Here is a 24048-nt window from a genome sequence, read left to right as displayed (position 1 = left end):
ATCTGCCTGAGCACCTTATCCCTCTTCTGTCCCTGCCTCCAGGGTTCCCTGCCAGTGCCATTTGTCACCCTGCACTCAGCCTGCTGCAATCACTCACTCCTCATGTCACTGCCTGGCCTGTGTAGGCGTTTCAGTTCATTTTCACCTAGTAGGCACTCAAATATTTGTTGAATGAAACGGTTATTTCTTTCAGTCCTCAGAGCAACCCTCAGTTTACAGAGGAGGAAATTGAGACCAAAGGAGTTCTAGTGTTTTGTCTAAGGTTACACAGCTCCCTAAATGGCCAAGTAGGTCCTTAAGTCTACTTATTAATATCTGACTCTAAAGCTAGTAATTTTTCCAGTAAATCTCTTAAACGTTTATGGCCCAGACTTTCTAAGTAGCTGCCTGGGTATTGATTGTTCTTTAAAGAGATGACCCATTGAGATTTGCTCTGAGCAGATGTTATCCCTAGAAACTAAGCAATAGTGATACACTTTAATAGTATTCAAGGTATAGTAGCATTGACTACTTCTGTAATATATGCATTTTTCTTTTTTTCTTTTTCTTGAGACAGCGTCTTGCTCTGTCACCCAGGCTGGAGTGAAGTGGTGTAATCTCGGCTCACTGCAACCTCTGCCTCCTGGGTTCAAGCGATTCTTGTGCCTCAGTGTCCCAAGTAGCTGGGACTAACAGGCGCTCGCCGCCATGCCCAGCTAAAGTTTTTTTTTTTTGTATTTTTAGTAGAGACGGGGTTTCACCATGTTGGCCAGGCTGGTCTCGAACTCCTGACCTCCAGTGATCTGCCTGCCTCGGCCACCCAAAGTGCTGGGATTACAGGCATGAGCCACCGCGCCCGACCGCATTTTCAATGTAAAAATGTTCCCTAACATTAGAAATTATTTTTTTCCCTCAAAATAAACTGATAATCTGTGTTTGTCAGCTCTGGCTGCCATAACAAAATGCTGTAGACCGAGTGAGTTAAACAACAGAAATTAATTTTTTCACAGTTTTAGAGGCCGGGTTCTGGTTGGGGCTCTCTTCCTGGCTTGTAGATGGCTGCCATCTCACTATGTGCTTATATGACCTCTTCTGTGTGTGTACCCAGCTCTCTGGCTTCTCTTATGAGGACACTAATCCTCTAATTTTAGGGTCCCGCCATCATGACCTCATTTAACCTTAATTGCCTCCTTTTTTTTTTTTTGAGACGGGGGTCTCGCTCTGTCACCCAGACTGGAATGCAGTGGTGTGATCTCAGCTCACTGCAACCTCTGCCTCCCGGGTTTAAGTGATTCTCCTACCTCAGCCTCCCAAGTAGCTGGGATTACAGGTGTGTGCCACCACGCCCAGCTGATTTTTGTATTTTTAAGTAGAGACGGGGTTTCACCATGTTTGCCAGGCTGGTCTCGAACTCCTGACCTTGAACTCGCCTGAACTTGAACTTGCCTGAACTCGAACTCCTGAACTTAAACTCGCCTGCCTGGGCCTTCCAAAGTGCTTGGATTATAGGCACGAGCCACCATACCCAGTTACCTCCTTTTTCTAAAAAAAAAAAAAAAAAAAAAAAAGCTTGAGTCTTGCTTTGTCTCTGAGGCTAGAGTGTGGTGGTAGGATTATAGCTCACTGCAGCCTCCAACTCCTGAGCTTGAGTGATCCTCCTACCTCAGGCCCCCCCAAGTAGGTAGGACTGTACCTGAGTACCAACTGGCCCAGCTAATTAAGAAAAATTTTTTTTGTAGAGATGGGCGCTCACTTTGTTGCCCAGGCTGGTCCCAAACCCCTGGGCTCAAGCTGTCCTCCTACCTTGGCCTCCCAAAGTGCTGGGATTACAGGTGTGAGCCACCATGCTCGGCCCTTAATTGCATCCTTATAGGCCCTATGTTGAAATATGTTGGAGAGTTAGGGCTTCATCATTTGAATTTTGGGGGCACACAGTTCAGTCCATAGCATGAGGTTTTGGGTGACAGTATAGCCTAAGATTTGCCTTTTTCCACTGGAAGAGATAAAAATTATGAGTAAAGTTACCTGTCATGTAACACTGTTAAATCAGAGGACTCCCTTCAGTATTTCAAATTGTAAATTTTTGTTTGTATTCCTGCTTCTTTTCTCTTCATTCTCCACTACCTTGATGTTGTACTCCCATCTTTGCTTACTGAATTAAGCACAGTCTCCCCAACACCACCTGGCCTTGGTTCCATTTTATGTTTTAAAAATGTTTTTCTTCCTACCTTTTTATTTGCAGATTTTTTAACATACAGAGAAAGTGAGTATATTTACCAGTTAACATTTGTTACATTTCTTCTGTATCTCTGTGTACACACATACATACAAATACAGACACATACTTTTTTCTTGAGCCATTTGAAAGTAACATGCAGATATAATGATTTTTTTTTTCTTTCTGAGACAGAGTCTTGCTCTGTTGCCCAGGCTGGAGTGCAGTGGCACGATCTCAGCTTACTGCAAACTCCGCCTCCCAGGTTTAAGTGATTCTCCTGCCTCAGCCTCCTGAGTAGCTGGGATTACAGGTACATGCACCACCACGCCCAGCTAATTTTTTTGTATTTATAGTAGAGACAAGGTTTCACCATGTTGGCCAGGCTGGTCTTGAACTCCAGACCTCGTGATCTGCCCGCTTAGGCCTCCCAAAGTGCTGGGATTATAGGCGTGAGCCACCGCGCCCAGCTTATGATATTTTTAACCCTAGACATATCAGTGTGTATGTATCATTTAATAACAAAGATATTTTCTTATATTAACGCATGTCATTTTTCTCACCCTGGAAATTTAACATGGATACAGTGATGTGTAATATACAGTCCGTATGCAAATTTCCCCAGGTTAGAAAAAAAGTCTACCCTGTCTCTCACACCTTATTTCGTATTTCATGCTGCTTTCTTAGTTTGATCTGGTCTGGCCAGACCGGCGTACTCCCTCTTCCTGAAGCATGTGCCGTGCATGTCTGCTTTCGTGCCTTTGCACAGGCTGTGTCTTATTCGGAATTCGCTCATTCCATCTGGACCTGGTGAAATCCTGCTGTTCCAAGCACTTCGCGGTGGTTTCTTCCTCATATGGCATCCCTTGACATCCCCTAATGTGATTGCTCCCTTCTTTAAACTGCAACCTCTTTATGCTCTTGAATAATGTTTATTCCATCATGCCCTGTAATGTAGACTTTTAGGACTTTTTAAAAATCTCCTTCTTAGGACTAGGGGCTTCTTGAGTATGGGACTTCATATGGCCTGTACTACCCATTTTTGTTGCTCATTAAGTATTTGTTTAATTGACTTAAATCCAGAGTGTTTTACATGGTATTTTATTTTTAGTATCATTTATTTATTTTTAGTGTTGTTTCTTAATTTGGAAAGATGGTCTGAAAATTCCAGTTTTCCAAAATTACCTTAAAGAATGGAAAGAACTAAGGATATGGACTTTGCCGTGTATATAGGGATGGGGGTCCCACAGTTTTACTACCATTTGACATTGTATCAGCAAAGTGAAAACTGTCAAAACATGGCTTTCTCTAGACAAATGTATATAAGGATTGTATTCACAGTTGCACTGGTAAAATGGTGATAAATTGGGGTGGTATATGGCCTGTTGTGTCCCAGCAGGACTTGCTGGGGGATGACACAGAGCAGCTGTAAGATCTCTTCTTTTATATCTAGGTTCGAGATGCAGCAATAAACAGCTTAGTGGAAATTTACAGACATGTAGGAGAACGTGTGAGGGCAGATCTCAGTAAAAAAGGATTGCCACAGTCCCGGTGAGTGCAGATTTTTTCCTTTCTTCTGCTCTACCCACCACCCCCCTCCCCCCACCCCCATTCTTTTCCAGTTAATATCTTGATTTGCAATACTTCTTCTGTTGTGGTTATTTTATTCAAAGAATATAAGGTTAGAGGGTAATTGGAGATTTTATCCAGATCATACATCAGGGGTCCGCTCCCACTCCAATTCCTCAGAAATGAGAGTTTCTCACTCAGACAACTGGCCAGGTCCCATGCCACATACTGATTTTAAAAGCAATTGGTATTGAAAAATTCAGCATTCTTACAGTTTTATGGTTCTATATCTATGATTCTGTATCTATATCTGTACAGACAGCACTTAGTATAGTAGGTGCTTAGAATATATTTGAATGAAGCCATTCCAGAATGTGTTTGGATAAAAATTCATAAGTTATAATTTTGGAAATCATGTTTTAAATGTAACTTTCTGTTTTCATGTCATTCACAATGTGTATAAGCCCATGCAAGGGGATCAGCGTCTCATCAGACCCAAGACAATTGGAGTCCACAAATGTGACTTTGTTATAGTCCAGATTTTTAAAATAATGTAGTGATCAGATATGTATAATTTTAACTGTGATGGAGAAACTTAACACCAAATTAATTCCAAACTTTTACCCTGGGTCATTCCTTTAAGGGGGAAAGTAATGTTAAAATTCCAGACAGAACTGGAGTGGACTCACAGGGCAGCTTATCTGAGCCTGTCATTTTGTCCATGGAAACCCCAGAGGCCTAGAAACATGAAGTGACTTTTGAGAGATTACACAGCTACTAAGAGAACCGAGTTCAAAACCCTGTTCTTCTGACTTGCCTTTTAATTTTCTCCGTCCTGTTTCACAAAAGAGTTTATGGCATACTGGGCATCTGGAAATGGGATGGAATATTGAAATATACAGGAGTCAACTGTCTTGATGTCTCTAAGGCAAACATGACGGCAGTGGGCCCCAGACCCTCAAGTGGTGGCTCCACGGGCAGACAAGTGGACTGTGCTTCCTTGTGGTTGAGAGTCATGCCTGATCTGGAATTGCTCTCACCATCTGTGCACAGGATGATTGGATGGGAATAAAACTACTTTTCATGTTCTTTACAAAAGATAATCTGTGATAATAGTTTTTTTTTTTTTTTTTTTTTTTTAAGTTCCTGTGTTTTGTGAACCTCAGCCTTCTGGTCTTTGAATATATGGTGAGAACACAGGAGGAAAAAGAACTCAATAGCAATACTAAACAATCTCTTAGGGAAAGTTGGAGGGCACAGATGAGCACGGAAGGCATGATATCAAGGGAAGGGACTGTTTAATGACGAAGTCACCGTGATTGTTGGGAAAACAGGTCTCGAGAGTGAAACCCTGCCCTGCTGCAGGGATGGCCTCATGCCATGCTGTGTAACTTGATGTGACCCCAGACCATGAATCCACCATTTTACACAGTTTCCATCTTAACAGGAGGCTTCCTCTGTATTTTTGGAGGGTAACCACAGCAAACTAGCAAATCAGGGGGAAATGACATGGTGAAACCGAGATCTAGAGAGGTGAGTGCAGGAAAGAGTTAATGCAGCTGGCCTGAGACTGCTTTCCTTAGAAAGGCCTGCTTACAGGCCTGGACCCATGCTGGTGTCTAGAAATGTGGATTTGGGGAGGGCCCCCACCATTCCCAACAAGTGGAATAAGAGTGGCTCACTGTGTCAAACTGCACAGCACAATTTGGTTTATGCTGAATACCTGCTTTCCTTCTGGGAGTCTGGCATTTTGTTAAGTGCCAGGCAGAGGGTGTTTACATGGCCAGCCCCCAGGAAAAACCCTGGGCACTGAGTCTCTAAGGAGCATTCCTGATAGAAAGCATCTCACTTGTGTTGTTACAACTCACTGCTGAGGGATTAAATGTGTCCTGTGTGACTCTACCAGGAGAGTCTCTAGGATGCTTGCCTGGTATCCTCTGGGTTTCACCCCATGCATCTTTCTCCTTTGCTGATTGTGCTTTGTATCCTTTTGCTATAAAAAATCACAGCTGTGACTAAGATTGTGCTGAGTCCTGTGAGTCTTCCTAGTGAACCAGTAAGCCTGGGGGTGGTCCTGGAGATCCCCAACACAGTGGGACCTCAGAGGCCTGGATGCCAGAGCTGGAGTTAAAGCCACCTTTTCCAGCTTCTCAGTCACATGTTTCTCAGGTTCTTCACATGACCCCCTCCTTCTTCTCTTTAAAAAAAAAAAAAATTTAAAAAGGTGCTACAAAAGAACTTGGACCTCTGAATAGAAATGAGGGTTTCTGCTAGCTCACATTACCTAAAATCCTCCTACAAATTCTCCAAAACGGAGAGGGTGTTCTTAGGGAAATGGACCCGCACCCTTCACATCCATATTGTGACACTTTGGCATACACGAGTGCTTGGAGAACTATGCTGTTCTTTAAAAACCTTACTCTAGTGACAGAAGCTGAAACTTCAAGTTTCCTTGCATTTACTACAAGACAGTTACCTAAGATCTAGAACTCTGAGGGGCAGAGGCTCCAGTTACCACCTTTGTTTTTGTGCCCAAATGGAATGAGGCTTTTATGGTATCAGAGAACTTCAGTATCTGCTATATGTGGCTCCACGTGGGTGACTGGATTACTTGAATAGTCAAGACTTCTCTTACATCATTATAGATTTTTTAGTAATTTTGTGAGCATAGATTTTTCAACTTAGCAAGTTTCCATAGGACTATTACAATATTGTAAAATTTGCTTAATGCTTTCCAAAACTTGGATTTAGTTCTAAATTAAAAATGTCTTCATAAGGGTTTGTTCACCAAGAGAGTATATTGAGAAGAATACGATTAATTATATCTCTAAGAAATACGTGGTGAGGAAAATGCCTTAGTGAGATCACCTAAATGACTTAAATAGCAAGAGTAGTAATCCCATTCAAGCAACAATTTTCTTTGTCCATTTCGCAGTTGAGAAAAGAGACCTGTACAACCAGCTTCACTTTGGAGGAGCTGGAATTAGGGATTAGGGCCATTTGTTGTTATTTCAGTCTTCTCTTCTCGTGGCCAAAATCATATCGAGCCAGATAATAAAGTGGAGGTAGTTAACAAAATCTTCATGTTAGAGGGTCTCCCTGCTTACATGGGGTCTCAGAGTAGTTGAGGCCCTAAAGGTATAGAATATTTGACCATTTAACATGGTTTTTACATGTATTATTATAGTTCATGTATATATGTTCAGAAAATAAATAACTTCTAGCCATCATAAGATATCATGTAGTTGTGTGATACCCTGTGAGGCATGCTTGACAACTTAATAAAATGTTAACTCTTTGTTACTTTCATAGACTTTTAGCATATCTTGACATTCACTCTCATCCCATTGAGTCTTCTAGAAAATATTTTTAGTCAGTATCACATATTTTAGTTTGCAGAGTGTTGGGAAAAAGGTCACTGATATTAAATTTCTTCTGGGATCATCATTTGGGAACCAAGCTTCTAAAAAGCAGTGGCTTTAAACCTGAAGATAATTTAACTTATAGACAGGGCTGAGACATAGGTCACTTGATTCATTATAACTATTTGGTAACTTACATTGGGAACCTACTTTTTTAAAAAACACATTTCATAATATTTACTCGTTTGCTATCTATTTTAAAATTTATAAACGTTCGTCAGGTTTTATTACTTAATGATTGTTTCGGAAAGGGAAAATTGGTACTTTAAAATTTTTAACTTGCTTGCTAAAGCTTTAGTGTTAAAGAGAACCCAAGGTGAAAGCAGATGATAAATTGCTCTGAGACATCACTTATTTTTAATTTTATTTTTTGTCATAGTTATTTGTACACACAGAGATTCAACTAGATTTATAAGATACATTTTTGAACAGACAGTTCCTCACTCTTTCTGCCTTTTTCTGCTCCTCAGAGGCAAACGCTGTCAACTGTTTCTATTGATCCTTTTGTTATTTACTGTTCTCCTAATAATTGGCAGGTATTGCTATTTAAAAATTTTTTGTCACTATAAGAATTATACTTTTCACTATGCAGGCTGAATTTCAGCTCTCTCTCTCTCTCTCTCTCTTTTTTTTTTTTTTTTTTTGAGATGGAGTTTCGCTCTTGTTGCCCAGACTGGAGTGCAGTGGTGTGATTTCGGCTCACTGCAACCTCCACCTCCTGGGTTCAAGTGATTCTCCTGCCTCAGCCTCCCGAGTAGCTGGGATTGCTGGCATGCACCACCATGCCTGGCTAATTTTGTATTTTTAGTAGAGACGGGGTTTCTCCATGTTGGTTAGGCTGATCTCGAACCCCCGACCTCAGGTGATCCACCCGCCTCGGCCTCCCAAAGTGCTGGGATTACAGGCATGAGCCACTGCCCCTGACTGCTCTCTTTTCTCTTAACCTCTCTCATATATACTTCCAGTCTCCTCATCTATCAAATAAAGTCATATTTTGATTTTGGTAAGGACAACATATAGTTCATATTATGATTATGAATGCTATTTACAGTTCACTATTAATATTTGGTAAACTATGATTACCTTTTTCTTACAACTTTTTGTTTTTCCTGGAGTTAATAACTGTTTTAGTTTCATTTGTATAGTTGTCTATATACTTACTGCATACTCATACTTTCTACTTGCTAACCTCTCTGCCAGTTGTGTAAGTCCGTGAAGCCTGTTTCAACCTGAACTGGCTGCCTTCACTGCCTCTTGCAAACCCACCATCCTGACACCTCTTTGTCATCCTGGGTCTTTGCTTCACCTTTCTCGGCAGGTGCATCTGCTGTTTCTTGGAGACCAGGCCTTTTCTTTCTTGGTTCATTCATTCATTCATTCATTCGTCCATTTATTTAATTTTTAAAATTATTTTTATTTATTATTATTATTTTTTGAGGCAGGATCTCTCTCTGTTGCCCAGGCTGGAGTGCAATGACATGATCATTGCTCACTGCAGCCTTGACTTCCTGGGCTCAAGTAATCGTTCCATCTCGGCCTCCCAAGTAGCTGGGACTACAGGCGCATGCTACCATGTGCGGGTAATTTCTGTATTTTTTGTACAGATGGGGTTTTGCCATGTTGCCCAGGCTGGTCTCAGGCTGATTTTTTTTGAATCACTAATTAAATCTCTCTACTTGTTAGGGGTCACTAATTCAATTTCTCTACTTGTTAGGGGTCTATTCAGATTTTCTGTTTCTTTTCGAATCAGTTTTGGTAGCTTGGGTCTCTGTAGGAATTTAGTCATTTTATCTTGGTTATCTAATTGTTGGCATATAATTGTTCATAGAATTCCCCTGTAATCCTTTTTATTTGTACATGCTTAGCAGTAATGCCTTCCCTTTCAAGGTTCTTATTTCATTAATTTGAGCCTTTGCTCTTCTGGTCAGTCTAGTTAAGGTTTGTCAGTTTTTGCCTTTTCAAAGAACTAACTTCTGGTTTCATTGATTTTTCTATTTTCCCTGTTGTATATATTTTGCTTATTTCACTCTAATCTTTACTTTTGATTGGTTTGATGTACTTGTCTTTTTCTAGTTTTTTAAGATGGAAGGTTATTGATTTGAGATCTTCTGTTTTAATGTAGACATCTACACCTATGAATTTCTAAGTACTGCTTTAGCTGTATTCCATAAGCTTTGATATGTTAATGTTTTCATTTATCTCAAAGTATTTTCTAATTCCTTTTTGTTTTCATTTTTGAGTTATTTGTTACTTAGGAGTGTTTGATTTCTACATTTGTTTGTTTCTTATTTCTTTTTGTTATTAATTTCTGATTTTATCAAATTGTGGTTAGAGAACATAATTTGTATGGTTTCAGTCATTTGAAATCTTTTTTTTAAATTAAAAACATTTTTTTGAGGCAGTCTCACTCTTTTGTCCAGGCTGGAGTGCAGTAGTACAGTCTTGGCTCACTGCAACCTCTGCCTCCTGGGTTCAAGCAATTCTTGTGCCTCAGTCTCCCAAGTAGCTGAGATTACAGATGTATACCACCACACCCGGCTAATTTTTGTAATTTTAGTAGAGACGAGGTTTTGCCACATTGGCCAGGATGATCTCGAACTTCTGCCCTCGTGTGTTCCACCTGCCTCAGCGTCCCCAAGTGCTGAGATTACAGGTGTGGTCCACCGTGCCTGGCTTGAAATTTATTGAGGCTTATTTTTGTGGCCTGGCATGTGGACTCCTGGATAATATTCCATGTACACTTGAAAAGAATCTGTAAGGCAGGCCCAGTGGCTCATGCCTGTAATCCCATCCCTTTGGGAGGCCGAGACGGAAGGATTGCTTGAGCCCAGGAGTGCAAGACCAGCCTGGGCAACATGAGACCCCGTTTCTACAAAAAAATTAAAAAATTAGTTGGGTGTGGTAGCGTGTGCCTGTGGTCCTAGCTACATGAGGCGCTGAGGCAGGAGAATCTCTCCAGCTTGGGAGGTTGAGGTTGCAGTGAGCTGAGATCGTGCCACTGCACTTCAGCTTGGGTGACAGAGAGAGACCCTGTCTCAAAAAAGAAGAATCTGTATTCTAATATTGTTTGTTTGAATGTCTTATAGATGTTTGTTCCAGTTGGATTATACTGTCATTGAAGTCTTATTTTCTGGTCGATCCTCTTTCTGGTTTTTAAAATCCATTAAGGAATGTACATATTGAAGTTTCCAGTTAATACTGTTGAATTACCTATTTCTCTCTACAGTTGTCACTTTTTGCTTCCTGTATTTTGGGCTCTGTTCTTAGGTGCATATATGTTTATAATTGTTATGATTCCCTGAGCACTGACTCTTTTACTATTGTAAAATGTCTTTCTTTGTGCACAGAGAGAAGTTTTGTCTTAAGGTCTGTGTTACTTGTTATCACTATAACCATTCTAGCTCTCTTTTGTGTACTGTTTGCATGAAATATCTTTTTCCATCCTTTACTTTTCAACCACTTTGTGACTTTGAATCTTAAGTGTCTCTTAGACTGGGTGTGGGGCATGTACCCCCAGTTCCAGCTACTGGGGAAGCTGAGGCAGGAGGATGACTTAAGCTCTAGTTCAGCCTTGGCAACCTAGTGAAACCCCATCTTTTATAAAAAAAATAAATACAGTGAGTCTCTTGTAGACACTATAAAGTTGAGTCTTATTTGTTTATGCAGTCTGACTTTTTTTAACTTTCCGTTGGAGTGTTTAATCTATTTATATTTAATGTAGTACTGGTAAGGTAGAATTTATGTCGGCAGGTATGCTATTTATGTTCTATATGTCATGACTTGTTTCTTTGTTCCTCTGTTACTGTGTTATTTTGTGTTAAATAGGTATTTTCTAGTGTACTACTGTAACTTGCTGTTTATTTTAGTTTTTGGGGGGGAATTATTCGCAGTTGCTCTGGGGCTTGCAATTAACATCTTAACTTTAAACAGTCTAGTTTAAATTGATACTATTTAATTTCAGTATTAAAAACTTCTACTTAGCTCTGTTTTCTTCTTTTTTTTTTTTGCTATTGTCATGCAAATTACATCTTTATACATTATAAGCCCACCAGTGCATATAGTTCTATAATTATTGCTTTATGCAGTTTCTTTTTAAGTTATGTAGGACAAGAAAAGAGCTAAGAACAAAAAATACTTTTATACTATATTTTATATTTACCTATGTAGTTATTTTTACTTTTTTTTTATTTCTTCATGTGGATTTGAGCTGTTGTACAGTGTCCTTTCATTTCAACCCAAAGGACTGTTGTTTTTCATTTATCTGGTAATACCTTAAGTTCTCCTTTTGTTTTTGGTGAATAGTTTTGTTACATATAGAATTCTTGGTTGATTGTCTTTTTTAATTTCAGAACTTTGAATATATTATCTATTCCCACCCTGCTCCACTCTGGCTTTCATGGTTTCTCATGAGAAATCAGATATTGACCTTTTTGAGGATCCCTTGTGCACAATGAGTGGGTTCTCCATTGTTGCTTTGAAGATTTTCTCTTTGTCTTCTCTTGTGACAGTTTGGTTATTGTGTCTAGATTTGGATCTCTTTAAGTTTATCCTGTTTGGAGTAGCTTGTTAAATATATAGATTGTTTTATATCAAATTTGTGAAGTTTTTAGCCATTATTCTTCATATATCTTTTTTTGATAATTTTTCAACGTGGTGGATGCCTGAAGCAACGATAACAACTAGGGCAAAGTATCTGGCCCAAAAAGTCCTTTGAAAAGTACCGTATCTCCTTTTCTTTTTTCTGTTTTCCTGGGACTTCTGTTATGTGACTATGTTGGTACATTGGTTTTGTAAGATTATCTCTTAGACTCTGTTCATTGTTTTTGTTTGTTTCTGTTACTTAGATAGGATATGGTATCTTTTGACTGATCTTCAAATTTGTTGATTCCTTCTTGTCTCAGCTCAAATCTGTTGTTGAACTCCTCCTGGTGAATTTTTAATTTCAGTTATTGTATTTTTCATCTCCAGAATTTCTGTATGGTTCTTTTAAATATATTCTTTCTGTTTGTTGTTTTTCTCTATTTGGTGAGACATTGTTCTTACACTTTAATTCTTCAGAAATAGTTTTCTTTAGATCTTTCAACATATTTATATTAGTTGACTTGAAGTCTTCTTTGAGTTAAGGCAATGTATAGGTTTCCTTAAAAATAGTTTTTGTTGACTGATTTTTATTTCCTTTGTATGGGCCATATTTTCTTGTTTCTTTGTCTCATCATTTGTTGTTGAAACTGGACACTTTAAATAATATATTGTGGCAACTCAGGAAATCATATTCTTTCCCCTCCCCAGATTTTTTGTTGTTGCTGTTTATTGTTTTTGTTGCTTATTTTGCTCTAGTGACTTTCCTGAAAGAATTCCTTAAAGTCTTCGTTCTTTGTTATATGTTGCCACTGAATTCTCTGGTTGGTTAGCTTAGCGGTTAGCTAATGACTGAACAGAGATTTCCTTAAACATGTTGAACCACTAAGTCTCCCAGCCTCTACTGACTGGCTCTGTGTTTTGGGGGCATGCTTTCAGTGCTCTGAAAGGTGTTTTGCACCTCTGTCTTCCTTTTTACTTTCTGCTTGTTCAGAGTGTCAAAGTCAGCCAGTGGGGACATTAGAGGCTTCAGGGGTCTTTCCTGGGCCTGTGCATGTGCACAGCCTTGCACATATACGTGACCTCCCAGGTTCCCAGGAGTATGTCAGTGTTTTCAAAGTTTGCTGTGGACATCTCAATTTCTACCCCCCCTTCCCCCCCCCCTTTTTTTTTTCCTGTTTTTGGTCAGCTTCTTTGCCCTAGTTGTTATTTCTGTCTTGGGTATCCGCCATGTTGAACAGTTGTCACTGGTTAGTTTTGATCATCGCCTCAGGGAAAAGGCCTCTAACATTGAACAAGCTCTGAGTCAGGTCAGATAAAGACAAGCCCTGCAATTGGGCTTGCAGGGATGTGCCAGATAGGTGGAATGATAGTCCTTTGGGAATGGGGACTTTTAGGGAGCTCCAGACTTGGGAGCTTCAGCTCTTTCTAGTGGCTGCCAGGCTGCTGGTTTTCACACTTGCCATGATGGTAAGTTGATTTGGATGGTTTTTGCCAATGTTTTCTTTGCTTCTTTGAAGCAGATTTTCAAGGGTCCTTATTCTGCCATTTTAAACTGCTACTCTCCTGTTTTGTGGTCACAATATTTTCTCTTATCTCTTTGGAAGCACTAATGACATTTTAAAAAAAACTTTTTCTTTCTCTTTAAAATCTCTTCTGTCCTCCAAGTTTGGATTTTTAAGTATGTGTTTATGTTGATTTCTCTTTTTCATGCTAGAAGCTCTGAGTATATGGATGCAGCTTATTGACTGAGATTACTGTGATTAAGTATTTGCTTCCAGGAAATTATTCAAAATTTATATATAAAATTTTCTAGGAAGGAACTAATTTGAACTAAATCTTATAGTAAAATAAATTCTAATTGGATTGAAGAGTTTAATATGGAAATTTAAATTCAGAAAAAATAGAGGAAGATGGTGGTTGTCAAACCAGTAAAGAAATTTATTTTAAATGGAAATCCAGAGATTTAAAATAAAACAATTTAGTGGCTTCAGAGGGTAATCATTAGTTATGTATTCAATGTCTTTGAATATATAAAACTCATCCTTTTAGATTTGTGTGAATCAGTAGGTCCCAAGAGAGACATTTTATATTTTTGTGCTCAGAGCTAGCAAGCAAAAACCAGTCCTTTCATTCCTAAGGATGCTTTGTTGGTGTTAGACTGTCTCTTTAGGTGGTAACCCTGATAGGAGCTGTTGTAGCAGCATTAATGAGCAGAGAATGAGGGAGCTAGTGAGACAGGAGAGTAAAAGCGGAGGGAATTCTGAATTAAGGTGGACATACTAGTAATAGTTATGTTTATAGTGTTCTCATACCTAGTTGTTCAGGCTTGCCAGGTCGTGGGTGATGTGACCACAGTGAGAATGCCTCACCACTGAGAAAGAATCTGCAGACTCGTACACAATTACCATTTAGAATGGTGAATACTCTCCCAAGAATGAAAGAAATACTTGCCTTCTTCCAGTAATTTCAGGAACAGCCAGACTAGAGGTATACCTTGGCTCCAACTTGCAGACTTGCAGACATGCTCACATCAGAGGGTGTGGTTGTGACACAATCAAGTAGTGCCTTAGTGAGGGCATGCCCTGGCAACCGGTGTCATGATATTATTTATGAGTTTGTCAAGCCATTGGAGATCTTTGTTACTTTTAAAAAGGGAAGATAATGGAAACATCATAAGAAACACAATCATGTAAGGCATCTTTCCAGTTCTTTAGTAACTGCTGGATTTGAAAGTGAGTTATAGTTTTATTCATATCTGGTCCTGAGGTGGCAATTGGAGTTTTATTCAGTGCCAGCTTTAACGAATGGGTAGTGGCTGCCTGGAATAGTTTTGAGAAGGATTCTGAGGGAACATCTGGGCTTGGTGGAAAGATGGCTTGAAAAGATTGTTGGTGTCTCCTATGGAATGGGGGGAGGCAGTGCATCAGGCTGGTTCATCCCCCTCATTTGCTGATGTGTAATTTTGTCCTCTCTGTTACTTAGAGCATAAGCTCCAGAGGGTAAGAACTCACTAGCTCCGTGTTGGGCACATAATGGGCACTCAAGTATTTTTGAGTGAATGAACAAAGGAATGAACTAACACCAGAGCTTGTGTGAATACCTACAGTTTTCCAGAGTGAGGAGTTAGGTTCCAGCTGTCTAACGTAGTGATGTAACTCTCCTGAGTGAGTGTCTGCATGGCATACATAGTGTTTGGTACAAATACCAAAAGAATATAGCTCACATCTCTACCCCTGAGGAGCTTCCATTCGCTTGAGAAGGAAAGGCAAACATATTTGAAATGATGAGAGCTGGCAGGATAGGATGGTGTGTTAAAAAAGCACTTAAAATGTCCCTAAAATTGAATGCACAGATACATTGCTTTGGAATCTCAACACTTACTCCAATATACCTGTGAGAAAGCCTCTTTTTTCTTTCTTTTTTTTTTTGAGACGGAGTTTTGCTCTTGTCGCCCAGGCTGGAGTGCAGTGGCACTGTCTCGGCTCATTGCAGCCTCTGTCTCCTGGGTCTAAGCAATTCTCCTGCCTCAGCCTCCCTAGTAGCTGGGATTACAGGCACCCACCACCACACCCAGCTAATTTTTTGTATTTTTAGTAGAGATGGGATTTCACTATGTTGGCCAGGCTGGTCTCAAACTCCTGACCTCAGGCGATCCACCTGCTTCAGCCTCCCAAAGTGCTGGGATTACAGTAATGAGCCACCATGCCTGGCTCAAGAAAGCCTCTTTTTTCTTAACTTTTTCTACTAATTATGATTGCATTCTCCCACCTTTTCCTTTCATTTTTGGTGTCACTAGGATGGAATATTTAGACTGGTTAAGGAATTTTGCTTTAATTTAAATGCCAAGGTGAAATGATCCATTAATAGAAAATAAATGTAATACAGATTTTTTTTAAGCTGAAGATTATCCAGTCACAGCATTTGTTTCTAGAGAAATCATTTATAGCATTTTTGGATTAAGCATGAATCACAGCAATAAGCACAAGCCTTTGTAACGTACTATTAGTGCATTTTGAAAAGCTCCATCCCAAGTAACTGATAGTCTGCACTAAGAAAGAAAGAGGAGAAACACACACTTCTCATAAGATACACATTTTGTGCAGAGTAGTCAGTAATGTCAGAGAGCAGGGGCTCTGGATTACTACTCTCAGGGCTAGAATCTCCACCCCACACCTGTGTCACCTCAAGGAGATTAAATGAGATCTTTCAGATAGACTTCTAGGCCCATTCTTTACCCATAGTAAGTGCTCAGTTATTGTTGGCTATTGTTAATGTTATTGATTGAGTCACTGTTTTGTTACTAGGTGGGTCTGTACCGTTGTTTTTTTTTGATGGGGGGTGGGGATCAACTTCACATTAGCATTTTAATATAATTGGCTATGAGCAGTGATGGTTAATAGTTTGTTTACATTTTTCTTTCATACAGGTTGAATGTAATTTTTACAAAATTTGATGAAGTCCAGAAATCTGGAAACATGATACAATCTGCAAATGGTGAGTAGAAAAAGCAATCCCTACTTTTGCTTTTTCAGTTTTACATTCACATCATTTATGTTATATGTGAAGAGCTGAATTAGGTAATTTAGTAAGAGTTTCTAAGTCTTAAAACTTAACCTCCATTCACCCAGTTTTCCAGGCCAGAAACAATGCAGTGAATCATCACTGACTTTCTTTCATAACCTGTATTGAATTTATTAACAAATCCTGTTGGCTTTACTTTTAAAACTGCATCCTGAATCCCAGGAACTCTCATCATCACTGCTGCTGTCTTCCTAGCGCAAGCTGTCATGGTATTTTACCTGGGCTCTTGTGTTTCCCTCCTAAACAGTATCTTTTCTTCTACTGTTTCCCCTTGCCTAAAGTCTGTTTTTCATATAGCAACCAGAGTAATCCTTTCAGAATACAAGTCAGGTGGTGTTAATCTTCTTCCTAATCCTCCAAAGACTTCCCATCACACCCAGGCTACAATTCACCAACTCACCATGGCCCACTGGGCCTTGCGTGATCTGGCACCCACCACCATTCTGATGTCATTTGAATCGTTCTTTGTGAAATTTCTCTTTGCTCTAGCCACATTTGACCTCCTTGCTAATTTTCAACATTCTGAGCATCTCCTGCTTCAGGACCTCTGTGCTTGTAATTCCTTCTGCCTGAAGTATTTGCCCTGTGGGTATCATTATGGCCTCCTCCCTCCTCCCTCATACAGTATCTCACTTCATACAGTATCACTGCATTACTGAGGCCACCAGAATAGCATGTCCAGGGTTCTGAGGGAACGCTCTGTGCCCTCACCCTGTTTGAGTTTTCTTCGCATGTATCACTAGAAAAATATGTGTTTACTCATGAGAGCAGGACCTTTACTTTATTCCCTTTATTGTTCTTTATTTTTTTTCTCAATGAGCATAAATTCAACGCCTTGAAGAGTCCCTGGCTTGTGATAGGTGTGCAGTAAGTATTGTTGAATAAATAAAGTAATGATTTTGATGTCAATTGTAATCTATTGTTGCCAGTTCCTGTATTCCTTTCACTATACTTTGTGATGATATTTGAGAACTAGTGGGTAATTCTTGTGATTCCAGAAGGAGAGGAAAAGACAGGAGTGAATTACTCCTGTATGAAGGAAAAAATATCAAAAAGTTAATTGCTGAGAAAAACCTTTTCTAACTCTGGATACCTCATTGTATCATAGCTAAGCTATTTTAGAATTTTTAGGTATCTTAGATTACAGCCAGTACTGAATTCATTAATCCTGTTGGATTAACTTTTAAAACTGCGCCCCGAATCCCAGTAATTCTCCTCATCACTACTACTGTCTTCCTAGTACAAGCCTTCACATTTTGAATATCTTGAGATTGTAAAGAGAAGTCTGAGCGCTTTTCCTCAAAGTAACTTGATACATAAGGGCAGAGCAGGTAATAGCATGCAAGTCTTTTGACTCACACTCTGCTGTGTACCTATTATTATTCCAAAGGAATTTTTCTTTGAACAGCATGTTTCCTATATAAAATACCTAAAGTGATCTAAAAATGCTTTCATTAATCCTCCTTATTTCTTTTTCATAGATTGTAAGAAATAATAGAAAATTGATATCATAATTCAGCTATTACCATCAAAAATCATTTTCGCTCTATTTTCTTAGTTCATTTTCCTATAACTGTATAATTTGTATATGATTTTAACTATGGTGTAATTTTCTCTCCTTTACCCTGTACTTTAGCGTACATACTTTTAACTTTTAAAAACATATCATTGGTAGAGCTGGGGCCAGAATTCTGGCATCTGAGTGGTGCACTCGTGATGACTGGGGTTGCTGGGTGTCCACAGGCAGGTCTTCACAGGCAGTTAGTTGCTGGACATGTGGCTTTTACTTTTGTGTGGGTGTATTGGTGTCATTTGTGTGGTTTCTCAGTTTAAAAATTGTTGGCACTAGGACAGAACATGCTGTGCAAGTAAGTAAAAGCAGTGGCAGGAAATTGAGTTTGTGCTTCATAAGCCAGTATGACAGCTATGAAACAGAATCTCATTATAGTGCTGGCATTGGGGAGAAAGACTGCATCCACACTGGGGATCTTGCCTACAAGAGTGTGTACATATACTCTATGGGATCCAGTGATGTGACAAATAGGATTTCACCCTCAGGAATGCCAAAACTGTGTGGCATTGGATGTATCACAAACAGCATTTTATTCTAAATGGCTAGGTATAAATATTGCCCCCAAATTCCCTTTATGTGTGTGTGCACGTGCACACACATAGGTGTAGGGTTGAGGATGGAAACAGTTCTTTTAAACGTCTATGCTAAAAATAGCAAATGGTAAGGAAGCCTTAACAAAATTTCTTGGAGGCCGATAATTTCAGCTTTTTGCTTTGTATGTGTAGTATTACTGTTTTAATTGTTAGAGCCAAAATGTTGAAGGAAACTAAGTAATATATAGCCATATGTATAAAATTTTAGAATTTCTAACCTAAATGATTTTCATCTCTTTACAGTAACTTTGAGAGACCAGTAAAATGTTCAATAGCTGTCAAAAAACAAACCACTTGATTTCCTTCATTGAACATTCAGATGGCATAGAGAAACTGCAGTAGTGATGGAATAAAACCTGTCTCCCTCTTTATCTAATTTTCTCTTTCTTTTCTTTTCTTTCTTTCACCTTTTCTCCTCCTCCTCCTTCTTTTTCTCTTTTTTTCTTCCTTACTTCCCTCCTTCCCTCCTTCCTTCCCTCTTCTTTTCTCTTTCTTTTCTTTCCTTCCTTCCTTCCTTTCTTTCTTTCTTTCTTTCCTTCTTTCTCTTCCTCTCTCTCTCTGTCTCTCCCTCTCTCTCTCTCTCCCCCACCTCCTCCTCCTTCGTGTTTTTTTTAAACACAACTCCCAGTGTAATTCTTTGATCTCTTTTGAACTTCAAACCTTTGACTGTTCAGTTTTCTCTAGATCCATTCATCCTCTGCTTTCTCCATTTCATACCTTATACAGCTTAGATTACAACCTTTCTGAACTTATTAGTTGTAGGAGTTTTTGTAGCCTCTGTGGGGTTTTCTACATGTACAGTCTTGTCATCTGCAAATAGGAACAGTTTTATCTCTTTCAGATACGTATGCTTTTAATTTCTTTTTCTTGCCTTATTGCACTGGCTAGAACTTCCAGTACTGTGTAAGATAAGAGTGGTGAGACAGGACATCCTTGTCTGGTTCCTATCCTAGGTGCTAAGTATGGTATTAGCTGTAGGATTTTTGTAGATGTTCTTTATCAAAATGAGGTAGTTTTCTATTTACTTCTGTTTATCTTTTTTTTTTTTTTTTTTCCCCAGAGCAGGAATAGAAGTTTATTTAAAAAGGCCTTAGAATAGGAAAGAAAGGAAGGTGTGCTTGGGAGAGACCCAGATGGGCACATGAAGGTTAAAGAAAGAAAGTCAAATGCCCTTATCTGAGTTTTTATCAGAAATAGGTGTTAGGCCTTTTGTGAAGTTATCAGTATATTTAAAAAATTGAGATACATTCTCCTTCTAGTTGCCCTTCATTTAAAAATTAAAAATTGAGATTATATATAATTTACCTACTGGTGTTTCACTTTTTAAAGTGAATGCTTTAGTGTTTTTTTTTTTAATATTCACAAAGTGTGCAACTATTACCACTACTTAAATCTAAAATACTTCATCACCCTCACGTCCCATTCCCATTAGCACTTACTCCCTATTCCCCTCTCCCCCCAGTTTCTGGCATCCTATTTTCTGTCTTTATGGATTTGCCTATTCAGAACATTTTGTATAATTGGAATCATACAATATTTGGCTTTTGTGTCTGGTGTCTTTCACTTAGCATAATGTTTTCAAGGTTCATCCATAATGTAGCATGTATCAGAAGTTCATTTCTTTTTATGGCTGAACAAGATTCCATTGTGTGATTAGATTGCATTTTCTTTATCCGTCTGTTGATGGACGTTTGGGGTTGTTCCACTTTTTGGCCATTGTGAAGAATGATTCTTTGAACATTGATGTAAAAGATTTCATGTGGATATGTATTTTCATTTCTGTTGGCTGTATACCTTGCAGTAGAATTGCTGGGTTGTACGTTTAACTTTTTGAGTAACTGCTCAAACACAGTAAACACACAGTTTTCCAGTTTTGCAGCACTATTTTATGTTCTTACCAGCAACCTGTAAGAGTTTCTACTTTCTCCACATCCTTGCCAACAGTTGTCATTGTCTATCTTTTTCATTATAGTCACCATAGTGGGTGTAAAGTGGTATCTCATTGTGGTATTGATTTGCTTTACCTTGATGAGTAATGGTATTGAACATCTTTTTCATGGGCTTATTAACCCTTTAAATACCTTGCTTGGAGAAATGTCTATTCAAATAAATCTTTTGCCCATTTTCTAAAGGAGTTAATTGCCTATTTATTGTTGAGTTTTAAGAGGTCTTTAGATGTGCTACATACCAGACTCTTACCAGATGTGATTTATTTGCAAATATTTTCTCCCATTCTATGGGTTTTCTTTTCACTTTCTTGATAGTGTCACTTGAGATATAAATTGTTAAATTTTGATGAAGTCCAATTTATCTGTTTATTTTTTCTTTTGTCATACCTAAGAAACTATTGCCTATATTTGGCCAGGTGCAGTGGCTCACACCTGTAATCTCAGCACTTTGCGAGACCGAGACAGGCAGATTATCTGAGGTTAGGAGTTTGAGACCAGCCTGACCAATATGGTGAAACTCCATCTCTACAAAAATACAAAAATTAGCCAGGTGTCACCTGGGGCACCCCTGTAGTCCCAGCTGCGGGGGTGGTGGGGTGGCCCTGAGGTGGGAGGATCGCTTGAACTTGGGAGGCGGAGGTTTCAGTGAGCTGAGATTGTACCACTGCGCTCCAGCCTGGTCGTGAGACTCCGTCTCAGAAAAAAAAAAGAAGAAAAAGAAACTATTACCTATTTTACCACAGTAAAAAGAAAGAAAAGAGGCCAGGCATGGTGGTTCATGCCTGTAATCCTAGCACTTTGGGAGGCCGAGGCAGGCAGATTGCCTGAGCTCAGGAGTTCCAGACCAGCCTGGGCAACACGGTGAAACCCCGTCTCTGCTAAAATACAAAAAATTAGCTGGGCGTGGCGGCGTGCGCCTGTAATCCCAGCACTTTGGGAGGCCAAGGCGGGCGGATCACGAGGTCAGGAGATTGAGACCATCCTGGCTAACATGGTGAAACCCCATCTCTACTAAAAATACAAAAAATTAGCTGGGCCCGGGCGTGGTGGTGGGCGCCTGTAGTCCTAGCTATTCAGGAGGCTGGGGCAGGAGAATCGCTTGAACCTGGGAGGTGGAGGTTGCCTTGAGCAGACATTGTGTCACTGCACTCCAGCCTGGGTGACAGAGCAAGACTCCATCTAAAAAAAGAAAGAAAGAAAGAAAGAAAAGCTGGGTCTGACCTCCTCCTAGTTTCTTCCTGCTTTTTGGGCTGCACCTTCTTGGCTTCCTTTATCTAATGTCTAGTAATTAGCCATTAAATTATTAAAGCTTAATTCTAGGCCTTTTCCTTTCTCAGGCAGTGCTTTTTCCCTGGTTACACATATCCATGGCTATAATTTTATTTATTAGCTATATCACATTTTTTTCATAAATGTTTGTCTCCTATACAGATCTTGGTACAGGATTGGAACTGTATGTGAAACAGCTGCCTGTCTGACATTTCCTCTTGTATTTGAAACATGTATCTAAAACCAAATTTATATTCTACTTCTGGCTGAAAGACAAAACACAAAACAATAAATATTGCTCCACCCTAAGTGTTTTCTGTACTCCTTATAAGCGTGATTGCTCCATTATTCATCCTGGTACGTAAATTAAAGATTGGGTGTCATTTTTGATACCTCCCTCTCCCTCACTTTTCATAAATATTATCACTGATTCATATGGAGTTTAACTCAAATATTGCTTTTTTATTGACGTAAAATCTACATATATAATTAACAATCTTTACCATTTTTAAGTGTACGGTTCAGTGGTAATAAATACATTTATATACATTTTTTTCACTTCACTCTTCCCCCTCCCCTTCCTGGCCTTTGGTAACTACCAGTCTAATCTCTACCTTTGTGAGATCTACCCTTTTAGCTCCCACGTATGAGTGAGAACGTGTGATGTTTGTCTTTCTGTGCTTGGCTTATTTTATATAATATGGCCTCTAGTTCCATCCATGTTGCTACAAATAACAGGATTTCATTCTTTTTTATGGCTGAATTATATACCATTGTGTATATATACACATTTTTCTTATTCCATTCATCTGTTGGCCTCCCAAATGATGTCAGGTCCCTCTGTTAAGTGTGGGCAGGCACCCTCTACCCCACTGCTTGGTATGCATCATGTTTGCAGGTTTACATTTGGCGATTATCTGACTAATACCTATCTCGGCATTGGACTGTAACCCTCCTGCATACAGGGGACTGTGTGCCTGTTTTTGCTCATTCTAAGGCTCGGATACCTTGCAGGCTGGCCTCTTAGTCCCAGTGTTCTCTGCGATTGGTTTGTTTCACCGGAACCAGCTTTTCTTCTTTGTCTCTCAGTAAATCTTGAGTGCATGTACGAACACTTAGTATCTGAGATGACTAGATTCTTTTTCTCTCTGCTTTTTCCCATGGATTCTTATATACCCACTGGGTTCTGGAGTGTTGCATATGAGCTAGAGCTGACAGAGAACTGAGCAAAACACAGGAGAGAATGAATGACAACATGGGGCTCATTTCCAGGCTCCTCAACGACCTCTTGGGCAGAGGTTCTGATCACTTGATGGCTGCCTTGGTTGGTTAGCACTGCATGTCCACAGAGCGGCTTCCTAGGCTGACTCAAAAGGGTGTCTATTAAATGATCTATGTCTTTCTAACTCCCATTTGTGAAAATTTAGCAGCCTATACTCAGCTAAGGACTAGGCAACAAATATCTGTTTAATAAATGGTGACTGTGTATGCCAAACAGTAGTTACAGTTGTTAATTTTGGAGTGTGGGTGCCCACATGCCCCTGTGTGGGGAAGTGTGGACAGTGTCAGGGAGCAAGTCAAGGGGGATTGCTTTGGAAATGTGTGGCTCTCCTCGCTCCTTAGGAAAGGTGTCTGTGCCCTGCTCTGCAATGCTTTAGCTATGGGATTTTGGGCAAGTGACTTAACTCTTGTGAACCACATTTGCTCATCTGTAAAATGGAGTGAAGACCTTGCAGGGATTTTGTGGAGAATAAATGAGATTGTGTGTAAAATTCTTAGCGAATTTCTTAGTGCCTGGGACATGGTTGGTGCTCAGAATAATAGATTCTCCTCCAGTTGCTCAATTTTAGGGGTATATTCATTTTTTCAATAAAAAGAATATTTGAGAATGACTGTCATACTTGTAGATTTTCAGATTATTTTGGAGTATGCATTTAAAATTTAATGTATTATTTATTTACTTTTTAAATTTTTTATTCGTTTTTTTGAGATGGAGTTTTGCTCTTGTTGCCCAGGCTGGAGTGCAATGGCACGATCTCGGCTCACCACAACCTCCGCCTCCCTGGTTTGAGTGCTTCTCCTGCCTCAGCCTCCCGAGTAGCTGGGATTACAGGCGCTCACCACCATGCCCAGCGAATTTTTGTATTTTTAGTAGAGACGGGGTTTCACCATGTTGGTCAGGCTGGTCTCGAAATCTTGACTTCAGGCGATCTGCCTGCCTCAGCCTCCCAAAGCGCTGGTATTACAGACGTGAGCCACCGCACCCAGCCGTTGTATGCTTTAAAGTGACAATACTCTTTAAATATTTTTATTTATT

General features: G+C 39.5%; 1 protein-coding gene across 4 annotated transcripts in view; it reads left to right on the top strand.

Annotated features, from left to right (window-relative positions):
- CLASP1 (cytoplasmic linker associated protein 1) overlaps positions 1–24048 on the top strand; it is a 308815-nt gene that overhangs the window by 128412 nt on the left and 156355 nt on the right. For all 4 annotated transcript variants that reach the window (XM_057301388.2, XM_057301390.2, XM_057301389.2 and 1 more), the window contains exons 7-8: positions 3648–3745; positions 16193–16260. In XM_057301388.2, coding sequence (XP_057157371.1) covers positions 3648–3745; positions 16193–16260 — 166 coding nt within the window. The remainder of the gene's footprint in view (positions 1–3647; positions 3746–16192; positions 16261–24048) is intronic.

This window comes from Pan paniscus, chromosome 13 (assembly GCF_029289425.2).
Source record: "Pan paniscus chromosome 13, NHGRI_mPanPan1-v2.0_pri, whole genome shotgun sequence".
NCBI classification, from domain to species: Eukaryota; Metazoa; Chordata; class Mammalia; order Primates; family Hominidae; genus Pan; species Pan paniscus.
This window is presented reverse-complemented; position numbering and strand designations above follow the sequence as displayed.